The 13,745-nt window shown below is 41.0% G+C and overlaps 1 protein-coding gene across 1 annotated transcript; it reads left to right on the top strand.

Annotated features, from left to right (window-relative positions):
• Positions 1 to 1,040: 1,040 nt before the first annotated feature.
• LOC126404149 (mucin-6-like) lies at positions 1,041 to 13,534 on the top strand. Its single transcript, XM_050067163.1, has 11 exons — positions 1,041 to 1,065; positions 3,289 to 3,461; positions 4,509 to 4,703; positions 4,807 to 4,991; positions 5,086 to 5,198; positions 5,995 to 6,134; positions 6,687 to 6,775; positions 7,017 to 9,209; positions 10,436 to 10,514; positions 11,403 to 11,535; positions 13,223 to 13,534. The coding sequence occupies exons 2-11, from the start codon at positions 3,294 to 3,296 to the stop codon at positions 13,330 to 13,332; spliced, it is 3,405 nt and encodes a 1,134-aa protein (XP_049923120.1). The 5' UTR covers positions 1,041 to 1,065; positions 3,289 to 3,293; the 3' UTR covers positions 13,333 to 13,534.
• Positions 13,535 to 13,745: the final 211 nt, after the last annotated feature.

Below are 13,745 nucleotides of genomic sequence, written 5' to 3'. Positions count from 1 at the left end.
CTTCCTCACAGGAGCCCAGTGAGTCAGAGCCACGTCAGAGTTTATATGACCGGAGTCACAGCTGTAAATTAAAGCTGTAAATCTCAGTGCCAGTTATAATTGCAGTAGAAAATAATAAAGGTCAGATGGAGGGAGATTAAACCCGCATGCCACTCTTCCTACTGCTGTGAGGTCATTTGATTTTTGGAGTTTGATAATATTCTAATTTTTTAAGTTAATTTAATAATTTACACTTCTATGTTTATTTGTTTGTCAAGGATGGGATTGTGTTTTGTGTTGTTTATTTAGTGTTGTTTATAGTCTAGTATAGAACTCCAGTGTGTGCAGTCTGACTTGTGTCGATGTGTAAAAACGGAAGTTAAAATTCAAATTAAACTTTAATCTTCAAGTTAAAATACATAACAAACAGGACAAAGAACAGATGATATTTTCATACAAGGACAGAAAATCAAAAGAGGTGATGTCGTCTTTGTTTACAGCTCGTTTGCTAACTGCTAAATACGTTTAGATTTTATAAAATGCAATTTATTAATTCATTCATTTGGTTTCAATAATAGCTAAACCTCATTTAAGTGACCTAATATTTAAATTACTTTAAAAAATAAATACCATAAAGCATTTTTTAAATTTATATATACATAAAATACTATACTACTTTTAGAAAATCTAAACCTTTAAAATAAAATGCACTTATAGCACAGAAAGTCTTTTTTTCTGACTTTTTTTTTTAAATTGAAGGACACATGTAAATCATAGTGTTACAATTAAAACAATATTTTTTACTTTTGTTTGTATTGAAAACTTAATTCAACAATACAATGTGCAAAAAAAATGCCAGGTATAAAACGAAGAGCTGAAGTTGAACAAATAAAATAAAATGCCTCCGCGGCGGGAGGTGTCACCATGGCAACGTGTTGGCTTACACACACTCGCGCAGGGGTCGAGTTGACTTCTCCGGTGACCGTGGGACAAAACACACACGCAAACAAACCGTTACTCCAGTGTTTACGCTGATAACGGAAGTTCAACGCGGCGATCGAACCGTTAAAGGAGCTCAGCTGTAAGGTCAGTGTGTGTGTGTGTGTGTGTGTGTGTGTGTGTGTGTGTGTGTGTGTGTGTGTGTGGTGTTACTTTATTAACGGAAGTTTATCGGTGTTGAAAGGATTCAGCTCTGTTAAAATACTAGTGGGCGACCACACTGTAAAGATACAGTCACTGGCCACTTTATTAGGTACACCTGTTCAACTGCTCTTTAACACAATCAGCCAATCACGTGGCAGCAGCTCAGTGCATTTAGTCATGCAGACATGGTGAAGACGAGCTGCTGAAGTTCAAACTGTGCATCAGAATGATGAAGAAAGGTGATTTAAGTGACTTTGAACGTGGCATGGTTGTTGGTGCCAGACGGGCCGGTCTGAGTATTTACTGGGATTTTCAGCACAGCCATCTCTAGGGTTTACAGAGGATGGTCCCAAAAAGAGAAAATATCCAGTGAGCCAAAATGCCTTGTTGATGCCAGAGGTCAGAGGAGAATGGCCAGACTGGTTCAAGATGATAGAAAGGCAACAGGAAGTCAAATAAGCACTGGTTCCAACCAAGGTGTGCAGAAGACCATCTCTGAAGCAACAACACCTTGTCCAACCTTGAAGCAGATGGGCTACAGCAGCAGAAGACCACACCAGGTGCCACTCCTGTCAGCTAACAACAGGAAACTGAGGCTACAATTCACACGGGTTTTCTCACCAAAACTGGACAATAGAAGATTGGAAAAACCACATTCAGATGGAAGCATGGATCCATCCTGCCTTGTATCAACGCTTCAGGCTGCTGCTGGTGGTGTAATGGTGTGGGGGAGATTTTCTTAGTACCAACTGAGCATGGTTTAAACACCACAGCCTACCTGAGTATTGTTGCTGAGCGTGTCCATCCCTTTATGACCACAGTGTACCCATCTTCTGATGGCTACTTCCAGCAGGATAACGCACCATGTCACAAAGCTCACATCATCTCAAACATGACAATGAGTTCACTGTACTCCAATGGCCTCCACAGTCACCAGATCTCAGTCCAATAGAGCACCTTTGGGATGTGCTGGAACGGGAGATTCTCATCGTGGATGTGCAGCCGACAAATCTGCAGCAACTGTGTGATGTCATCATGTCAATATGGACCAACGTCTCTGAGGAATGTTTCCAGCTCCTTGTTGAGTCTATGACACCAAGAATTAAAAAGGGGGTCCAACCTGGTATATGACACCAAGAATTAAAAAGGGGGTCCAACCTGGTACTAGCAAGGTGTACCTAATAAAGTGGCCGGTGAGTGTATGTCAGTATAAACAGTAAAATGTAGTTAAAGTATTAATATCATATATCAATATAATATATTATAAAGCCTCCACACATATAGCACTGTACGTCTTGTGTATGATTTATCCTGGCTTCATATGAGTAGAGGAAATCTCTGCTAGTCGCTAGGCTAATTTATACAATACAAAATGCCATAGGCTTGTGCTAATAACGTTAGCATGTTATATTTGTTTGGAAAACGTGTTTAGTATAAGACAGTTGTTTATCAGTGAACCTTGTGAGCTGTAATGGAGTTGAATTTTGCAACAGTTGCCTTTGTTAAATGTTGCTTTTGTCCCTGGCTTCATATGAGAAGAGGAAAAGTTTGCTAGCTGCTAGGCTAATTTATACAATGTAAAATGCCATAGGCTTGTGCTAAAAACATTAGCATGTTGTATTTGTAGGGAAAATGTGTCCAGATAAAGACAAGTGTTTGTCTGTGAATGCTGCGAGTTATAGTGAAGCTGATTTGTGTTCTTGTGTTTGAAACCATCTCTATGAAGCCATGTTTAATGTGTGTTTTAAATCAACTAATCTCTACAGCACTTCAGATGTATATCATGAATGGCCAGTCAGCTTGTAAATACTGATATGAATTTTTGTCCATATCACCCAGCCCTTGTCCAAGCCTCATCGTTATCACTAATGCATTATAATTATTAACATTATTCAAAGGAAAAGCTGCAAATCGTCACATTTGAGAAGCTGGAACCATCGAATGTTTTTAACTTAAGTAAGAGCTTCTTTTTATTACTTTCACTTTTCTTTTTTTTAACTGTCTTTTGAAATTTCTACATGTTTCTGTCTCTTTTTAAATTCAGTTAACCTCCTGGAGGCTGTGTTTGTTTGGGTGACGGTCAGATCAAAATCCCTTTAACATTCACAGTAGATACATATGTACTGTATTTTGAGTGATAGTAGTGATGTGTTGTTGTCCCTCCAGTGTTAATGGAGCGTTATGAGTCTCTGGGTCTGGTCGGGGAGGGCAGTTACGGCACTGTGCTGAAGTGCCGTCACCGAGACTCCGGACGCCTCGTCGCCATCAAGAAGTTCGTGGACTCAGACGATGACAAGACGGTGAAGAAGATCGCCCTGAGGGAGATCAAGCTGCTGAAGGTATCTGTCAATCAATCAATCAGTCACTGAGCATCGGGTGGTCTGTATGAGCCTGAAACCTGAGTGAAGCAAAACACAAAGGCAGCCTGTCAATCATGAGACAAACCCAGAACAACTCAGAGTCATATTCTTGACATGAGAGGAAGGACTGGAAGACGAGACGTGTTGCCAGGATTTTTAAATGTATAGTCTCAGTCTTTAATGTAAGAGTCAACAGAACCAGAATTATCACCTCGCAGTTGTATACCTTCACAAACCTGTTGGTTTCCTCAAGTTGTTCTTGAGATATCTCTTTAATGAAAATGAGACACACAATGGAACAGTCACCTCGACCTTTGACCATCAAAGCCTAGTCAGTTCATCGATGAGTCTTAGTGGACATTTGTGTCAAATACGAGGAAATTCAGTCAAGGCCTTCTTCAGATATCACGTTCACAAGAACGTGACTGAAGCAAGGTCACAATGGCCTTGACCTTTAACCATCAACCACTAAATTCTAATCAATTCATTCTTGAGTCCAAGTGGACATTTGTACCAAATATGAAGAAATTCCCTCAAGGCCTTTTTGAGCTATCATGTTCACAAGAACGAGATGGACTCAAGGACATAGTGATCTTGGCGTTTAATGTGTGACCACCAAAATCTAATCAGTTCATCCTTGACTTAAAGTAGATTAACCTACCTAACCTAACCTAACCTAGATGTTTGTATCAAATTTGAAAAAAATTCCGTCAAGGTGAGATATCACATTCATGAAAATGAGACAGACAAGGTCATAGTGACTATGACCTTTGACCACCAAAGTTGAATAAGTACATTTTTGATTGTAAGCATTGTTGTGCTAAATTTAAAGAAATTCCCTCAGACTTTTTATCGCACACTTATAAAACTAAAACAATTAAAGAAGTCATGGACTTCAAACCTTTATTTGGCACAAAGAGAAAAGCTCCATCAGGCTTCATCACCAGGTTTAGGCCAATTGGTACAAAGTAAAAGATGCTGTGATAAAACATTTGCCTCTCCGCTCTCATCTTTCTCACCATAAAGCAACTGCATCACGACAACCTGGTGAACCTTCTTGAAGTCTGGAAGCGTCGCCGCCGTTGGTATCTGGTTTTCGAGTTTGTGGAGCGAACCCTTCTGGATGACCTGGAGCAAAACCCCAGTGGACTGGACCTGAACACCAGCCGGCAGTACCTGTACCAGATCCTCAGGGCTGCTGCTTTCTGCCACCAGCAAAATGTGAGGACAAGCTCAGAGAAATTAACCACATCTTCTCCAGTATGGCTGACGGAGGAAGGATTAAACATTTTCCTGTGTTGTTATCATCCCTTTTTCTTCCTAGATCATCCACCGGGACATCAAACCAGAGAACATTCTCATCTCTCAGGGGGGCGTGGTTAAGATGTGCGACTTCGGCTTTGCCAGGACCATGACATCGCCCGCTGAGGGGGGCGTCTACACTGACTATGTGGCCACTCGCTGGTACAGAGCACCTGAACTGCTGGTGGGAGACACCAAGTACGGAAAGTAGGTGTTGACGTGTACACCTGAGGATGTGTTAGTGTTTATTGTCTATTGATAAAGATGCTAACAACTGTGTGTATGTGTTTGTGGTGTGTAGACCGGTAGATGTGTGGGCTGTTGGTTGTCTGTTATTAGAGATGTTAACAGGTCAGCCTCTCTTTCCTGGAGACTCCGACCTCGACCAAATCTACCACATTGTCAGGTGCTTTGGTAAGTACTGTATGTGTATTAGAGGGCTTTCACGCCTGCCCTGTTTGGTTTGATTCAATTGAATTCAAGTTTGTTTGCCCCCTAAGTGCGGTTTGTTTGAGCAGGTGTGAACACAGCAATCACACTCAGGTGTGCACCAAAACAACCAGACAGAGACCTTCTTGAAGAGGTGGTCTCAGTCTGGTTCCAAATGAACTCTGGTGCGGTTGGTTTGTGGTGAGAAGGTGTTCCGACCTGGATCTGAACCAACTGCAGTCACATGACACATTGTTTGGGTTAAACATGAGCATGTTACAGTCCTGGAGGATTATTAATGTGCACCTCCTCCTGTACTGCCTTAATATGCACATTCAGCACATCCAATGCATCAAAACATTGTTTTCTAGTTGGAGCCGCGCCTCGTTTTCAAACTGTATGGTTTGACTAAAATGAACAATGACAGCAATATAGTCCACGATGAGCAGCGCTAAAATCAACCTGCGTAGTTGTCCCTCCATTGTGACATTAGAAAGTGTCACATTTATCTTGCAAGTGTACTCTTCTTCAGTGTTTGCTTTACTTCTGGATTTTTCCCACATGGAAATTCTGACCAATCAAGAGCAGCTTTCTTGCGCAAGCCATTTGATCTGGTCCGCTTGTAAATGCTGCCGTGAGAACATGAACCAACTCTAGGCAATTATGCAGTTTTACAACTGGACCAAAGCAAGACAACTCAAGGTCTGAAAACAGCCTTAGAAACAAATGAGCAGAATATCTTCTTTAACTCTGTTAACTCAGTTGTTTTGGATTCTCCTAGGTAACCTGACAGCTCATCACCAGGAGATGTTCTACAGGAACCCCGTCTTTTCTGGAGTCAGACTGCCTGAATGTTCTGGAAAAGTCCCACTGGAGCAGCGCTTCCCTACGATCACACCCAGTGCTCTGGACCTGGCTCAGGTGTAGTTTAGTTACTTTACGGACTGGAATACCACAATACAAATATTTAAGATAACTTTACGTGATCAAATAAAAATATACATTATATCAATTTGGCTTCAGCTTTTGACCAAAGGTTCTTGCAATAAGTGCCTTCAGCTCCATAGCAACAAGAGCTAGATCAGATCAAATGACAAGTCTGTGACTTCAACTTAAAGTTTCTGATGGAGATTTTTCAAAGCCCTTAGTTTGCCATCTTGTTAGGTGTAGGAGGGCGAGATGACATGCGACATTTGATAGCTAGTTACCCAGCGTATTTTGACTTTGTTTTGTCAGTCCATCTGAAAAGCTGAAAGTGACGTCACATCATACAAACAGTAGTAGTAATCAAGGTACAGTAGTTGACACAATAGGAAATCATCTATTGACCATCTTTCATATTGGCACCAAAACTCAGCATTTTTGGTTCTCAAAATATGCCAGCTATGAATTTGGTATTGGTATTTTAATTCACTGTCAGATTCTAAGTTAGACATATAAAAACCAGTCATATCTTTGTGTTGTTTATTTCAGAACTGTCTCCAGATGGATCCAGAAAGACGAGCTCAGTGTTCAGAACTGCTAGAACATCCTCTGTTCACACAAGACTCTTTCCATATAAGGTATGTCTGTGTGTTTGTAGTTAACAAGTAGTTATGTGTGATTTTTACAAAGTTCCAACAGATGCATCCACCAGAGCTTATTGTACACAAGATCTTGTCGAGTTTTGTCATAGCTTCAGTTCTGTCATTAGAATAAGCTGGTACACTTTGAACTGCGTTAGCCAGAGCAGTAGTCATACCACATCAAACCACCAGCATTTTGATTGTTGAGTAGCCACCATTTTTGCCTGTTTCTATACAGATTTTTGGATGAGCTGAATGCCAAGATCCAAAAAGACCACAGAGAAAATTCCACCCTTCCCAAAATAACCAAAACCCCAAGACGAGAAAGGAGCGAAGGGGATGACAAAAACTGGAGAAGCAAAGACAAGATTGCCAGTGAGAAAGTTAACAAGGAAAAGGAGAGGAAGGAAGAAGAGAAGATGATGAAAACAAAAGGAAAGCAACCTTCGAAGCTTTCTAAAAGTATTCGGAACACCTCAGAACCTTTGATTTCCACCAAACAATCTAAAACGTTAGGCGCCAAGATTATTGATAATGCAGCAAAAACGACTGTGGCCATTAAAGGTAAACCAGGAAAGGCTACTGGTGTGGATTTGAGAAAAGAACCTGAGATTTCTAAATCAATCAAGACCCTTAATTCTGATTTATTTGAGGCAGAAAAGCCTGAAACAGATCTGAGGGATAACAACACAGTGGTAGCTAAACCTAAATATGGGAAAGTCGCTTCTCCAGAGAACATGGAAGATCATTTGAAAACTATGGATACAAAAGGCAGAGATTCTGGTTGCTTGCATTCTAGTTACCCCAACAACATTGTGTCAGGTGTGACCTACCAATCGGAGCCAAGTCAAGACTTTGGGAAGAGCATGAACAATTCAAACACAAAAGTACCCAACTTGTCTAAGAACTCAACCACTGACCATTCATATTGGAGTACATCACAAAAAGCCTCTTTGAAGTCAACCATTGATCATACAGACCCACACTTAACACAGAAAGTTAGTAAAACTTCCACTACAGAATGCCCTGAAGGTGCTTCAACAGCTGTAACTTCTAAAATATCAAACAGTGACCAAGTTGAGACAAGCATGACACTTCAGTCATCTCAACAGTCAAGCAATGACCACATCTATCCCTCAACTATCCCCTCTGACACCAAGCCATGCAAGACAACTACAACTCTGGAGCATCACACCAATCGCTCAGCGACGGACAGAGAGCAAACAAGAACCTCTGAGTATCCAAAAGTCTTACCCTCAAATCCTAAGCCATCCAAGAATACCTCAAACTCGGTCCCCAAAATGACCAAAAACAACACATCTTTGTCCACCAGTCCCTCAAAGACTCTTACCTCAGATCATTCAAGGCAGTCCTCCACAGTCTTTATGGAGGCCAGTCCTGCCCACAGCACTGCAACACTACCTCAAGAAACCTCAACTTCAAAGGTGCCTAAAACATACTCATCATCAGATCCTAAACTCACAAATGACACCTGTGTACCTAACAAATCTTCAAGGGGCCCTCCAATAGACGGGGAACTTACAGAAGTATCTATTACAACCAAACCTCAGCAGGGTATCAATGAGGATCATGGGTGCTTGAGGATGAGCCCAGCTGCAAACCACTTTGAGATATCCAATGCTTCAGGTGGAGATTACAAAGAGAATCCTGGATCTTCAGAGCCCTCTAGTGTGCATCTGCAGAGCACTTCGAAATCCAAGATCATAACAGAATCCAGAACAACTTCAACATCCATGCCAAGTAATATACTTAAAACTACTATGTCACTAGAGACCATTATTCCGAACACACTGACAGTCTCGGATAAAGAGAACAAAGAGGACTCAGAGCATTCTTCGTCCATTAGTCCAACAACCAAGTCTTTAGTAAATCAAACCTCAAAGGTTTCTGGAATCTCAAATATTGAGCAAAAGAACAACAGCAGTGAAGCTGAACCGAACACAAAATCTGTGAAACCTCCTCATTTTAAATCTTTGACAGGCAAACCAAAAACAAAGCTTGGATCTTTTAGCAACTACACCAAGTCTACTGCAACAATGACCCTAAAGACTCAGCAAACTACTTTTCCTGCAGAGGCAAGAAAGAAAAGAGACAACCCAGAAAGGAACGGCACAGCAATTATATCCACTATCACAGATTCAACTTCATTCACCTCTACAGCGACTCCAGACCACAAAGTTTCATCAAGAAGCTCCATCTTTCACAACATGGACACCGCAGATGTTCATGAGTTTTCCCCCAGTGTACCCCATTCCTCTCCACCGCCTCCTCCTCCTCCTCCCTCTTCCACTCCTCTACTCCTCCCTCCATCCTCAACACCCTTTATCCCCCCCTTCTCTGTTGTCGAACCAGCTGCCGGCAATCACCTTTCCCCAGGGGCAGGTGTCCATCCTGGGACCCACAGCCATAGGTACTCCACTTTTCACACAAGTACCATAAAGAACTGCACAAACGTTTCGAGCCTTTTAAACACAGTTTTTGCAAGATTGTCATTTTCAGTTGACTCTGAGTTTGAGGTAGAACTTACCAGGGGTGACAATGTCATGTCACTGTCACAATGTCATTTAAATACTTGTCACCATTTTGTGGCTATTTCTTGTTGCTATTTTGCATAGAAGTAGCTAGCTAGCTACATAGACAAATTATCCACCCACAAAGCTCTCAACTGGATGATTGTCTTCCAGTTTCAATGACCACAACACCCAACCTATTTGAATCACAGAACAAATCCATGATGTGGCATTAATTTAGAGGTCTGGAACCAAGTTATAGATTATCAAATGGAAGCAAATATGCGTTTCCAAGGGTAGCAAAGGCATGACACGCCCTACTTTACCCAAATTAGCATCAGGGAAACTGCTGTCAATGACCACAACACCAAACCTATTTGAATCACTCAACAAATCTCCAATGTGCCGTTAATTTAGAGGTCTGGAACCTTCCATTTGATAATTTATAGCTTGGTCTGGAACCAAGCTATAAATTATCAAATGGAAGCAAATTTGAACTTCTAAGGGTAGTGAGGGCATGACACGCCCTACTTAACACTTTTCTGATTGGCTTGTACTTGCTGCCTTTGTTGGAGAGGACTGAGATTGGTTAAGGTTAGGGAAAGAATATCAGCGTAAGCCAGTCAGAGTCTGAGTATGACGGGTAATGTTGTCACTGTCCGAGGAAACACAAATTTGAATCAGGGTTACTGCTGTTAATGACCACAACACCAAACCTTTTTGAATCACTCAACAAATCTGCAATGTGGCGTTAATTTAGAGGAACCAAGCTAAATTCTAAAAGAACAAAAACACAACTTGACAAATTGGCCAGTGTTAAAAGTTCTTCTATACATATTTGTCTGTTTACATTTTTCATGATTAATGATCTAACACCTAGCCAAAACAGTTAGCTAAAGCTAGCTGGTTTTATTTGTAAAACTGTCTATGTCTCTACTGCTGTGCGTTGTAATTGTTCATTGACATACATTAATTATTTGGTAAGTTTCTATATTTTAGAACCAAACCATGCACGTGAAAATATTCCTGAACTCTGCCTAAATTTGTTTCATCCGTAAGGTTCATTGTTAATCAAATATTTTGTTGTAAACATATGATAGAATGTGTAACTTTGTGTTTATCACAGGTGTTCAGACAAGTCCAGGCATCATGGTGGCATTTACAGTCGACTGTCTGGTCACATTACCGGATCCTTCGCTGCACAGGTAAACTCTGTGTGTGTGTGTGTGGGTGTGTGTGTGTGTGTGTGTTTAACTTGTTCTACAACAGAATCACAATGAATGTGAATGTGCATGTAAAAGCCACTTAAGAACATATTTATATTTGGTAAAAATGTCGGTCTTGATATGACATATCACATCTGATGATATTTAAAGTTTACACAACTGTTTCTGTATATTTTGAATAGTGTATAGTAGTAGATTATGCTAAGGTTATTGTTAGAACCATTTTTAGCAAGTCCTAGTTTCCTTCCTTCCTTTTTTGAGTCACTTTAATGCACCACCTGACCTGGCACCTTGGGAACCTTTAATTAAAGGCAGGTGTACTCAAGCAAGTGTGAAGCGTGGAAGAAGCAACAGGGTTACAGTCTTTAACTGCTGTGTTTTTGGTTAATCTTAGTTTTTATTGTTTGATGATCTTTAAATACCCCACTGATTTGAATTTTGCTTTTGTAAAGGCCTGATTATACCGGGAATGTTTGTTAAGGGGTTTTCGTTTTCAACTTTTTCCCTGCCTCGTGTGAGTACTGTGGATCTTCACAAAAGGAGCAGGAAAACGAGTCAAAACTGAGACACCTTGGGGGCGTCGGTGGCTTAGTGGTAGAGCAGGCGCCCCATGTACAAGGCCGTTGCCGCAGCGGGCCGGGTTCGAATCCAGCCTGTGGCCCTTTGCTGCATGTCATCCCCTCTCTCTCTCCCCCCCTTCACGCTTACCTGTCCTGTCCATTAAAGGCAAAATGGCCCAAAAAATATCTTTAAAAAAAAAACAAAAAAAAACTGAGACACCTTGGAGACGAAGTGGCCTAGGAACTTTGGTATGTTGACATGGCCGCTATAGTGTGCCTCCAAAGTTATTACTTTCTCCCCCTTCAGGTGTCGGAGAAGAGTCTGTCTGATCGCTGTAACCTCGGCAACAGCGGTGGCATTACAGCAACCAAAAAGAAGTCAGACATCCATTTCCCAGATCTGAGAAGCTCAGTGCTGCCAGAGCTCAGAGGAAGAGAAGGTACACAAACAGGCCTTAGTATAGCACCCACATATTAGCAAAACAAAAGAGAACATCTTTTAAAGTTTCAGGCTCTGTCAAGGCCGATTAATAGGTAGTCTCTTTATGTTAACTTTAACTGTACCCGCCCCCTTTATCTGAACAATGGTTTAGAAATATCAAAAATGAGTAATGAAATGTTCATAGTGCTTGTTTACACCTGGTATTAACATGGGCCATCTCTTCAAGAAGGTATAGGTCTGGTTGTTTTGGTGCGCATCTAAGTGCGATTGTTGTGTTCACACCTGCCCGAACGAACCGCACTTAGGGGGCAAACGAACTTGAGTTCAATAGAACCAAACAGGGCAGGTATTAAAGCACCCTGAGGTGATCCCATCACAAGTGGACAGCGCTAAATACAAATGTGGTCGTAAGGTGATCCGATTACTGGTTGGTGAGGCGGTCTGAAACACCACATATTTGTTGTAGTGTTAACGCTAATGTATTCAGATGTGTCCCTGACATCAGCTACATAATTAATGCAGAACGTGGTGATTGTTTTGATGACAGCATGCTAATGCTCTATAACTTGCCCATTTTACAACAACATACGAAATTTTGCGTGATCGTCCATCATTTTGCCCTGTGCCAGGAGACCTGTTGAATTCTGCTGACTGCTAAGGGGACTGGCGAGCATGCTGGGAAGCAGCTAGCGAGATCGTCTACATCATAACTGTGTCCGAGGCCCTTTGACCATCTAGTGTAAGTGACTTGGGCTGTCACGAAATCTGTATTCAGTTGGAGATGCATGATGGACATGAACGGCTGTCCACTTGTGTTCGGACAACTGAAACGCACGTTAATGCCAGGTGAACACAGGCTTAAGGTCTGGGTTTTAGAAAATGGGAAGTGCTGGCTTAGACTTCATTGCACAGAGAAAAACAAATTCAGAAATGTTGTAGCGCTCCCTTCAGGACATTCATTTTTGTACACAAAAAAGAAAAGCATTTCAGGACTTCGCTTCCGAAACAATGACAAGCATAGTTTTCTTACATTTGCCATAAGTCCATTCAGTGGCTTCTGAGTTATAGATAGATAAGACACAGACATAAAACATCCATTGCAAGTTAATTTTGATAACAGATTTTGTGGTCAACATGTAAAAGGATGTATTTTTTGTGGCTAGTTGCTACAAACAAATAAATATTCATACTTTCACCAATTTATTTATTCATACTTACAACCAAACAATCGAACCAGGCTGTTGTCACGCACCATTCGTATGTTTCCTATGAAAAGTAATACACCAAAAGTTGTGCATATACAGCGCAATGTTGAGCCAGTAATTCATGCATAACCCACGTAACCTGCGATGACTTAATCAGTGCGCTGACAGGACTAAACAAGAAAGCAGTCCTTAGCTGCCCAGATTGGAGGCACGTTGGGGGGGTGGATTGGTCAAAAAAACACATGACTTTCCCCAGGAGACTGGTGTTCAGAACCATGTGAACTCTGAGTCATTTTAAGGTCCGTGCTCACCATGTTCCTTTTGCTAAACCCAACATAACTTTACATTAATTACATAAGTTAAGGAAGTAATGTCATTTGTGGGGTGCTAATTTGTAGGATATAATACACACTGTTGTTTGAAGATAGGCTGATCAAACTGAAGGTAAATGAAGTGATAACTCCTCCGATGTTTTCTCAGGCAAACACAACAAAGGAATTTCGAAGGATCAGAGGAAAGACAAACAGCAAGTTCTTCCATCAGAACCACAGCAGCACGGACACAACAGCACTGAGACACAATCACCATAACGGACGCCCCTGTCAGACATGCACCTCTCTAGTTTAATGTGATGTCAACATGGACATAATTAGGCTGGTTATTTATCAAGAGGTAAGCCAAATAATGATGAAATGCAGGAATAGAATTATAACTTTTGAGCATCTTTAATGAAAAAGAGACAAATGTTTCAGATTCCAGGTTTGTTTTGTTTAGTTAGCTACACCTTTTCGAAGCCGCAAACAGGATATTCATATGTGAATATTTTTTAAGTGGTTATTAAACAGTTTTACGTGGGAATTTTAAGAATAAAGCTTTTAAAAAATGAAAATCGCTTGTGTGGGTTTATAGCAGCAGCTGAGCTAAAGGCTGTAAACTAACAAACTGTACATACATATACATTTTCCTTGAACTCTGATAGCAACAACAAACAAAATATTTACTG

Source organism: Epinephelus moara, chromosome 17 (genome assembly GCF_006386435.1).
Source record: "Epinephelus moara isolate mb chromosome 17, YSFRI_EMoa_1.0, whole genome shotgun sequence".
NCBI lineage: Eukaryota > Metazoa > Chordata > Actinopteri > Perciformes > Serranidae > Epinephelus > Epinephelus moara.
The sequence above is the reverse complement of the archived record's forward strand: the minus strand, read 5'-3'. Positions and strand labels throughout refer to the sequence as shown.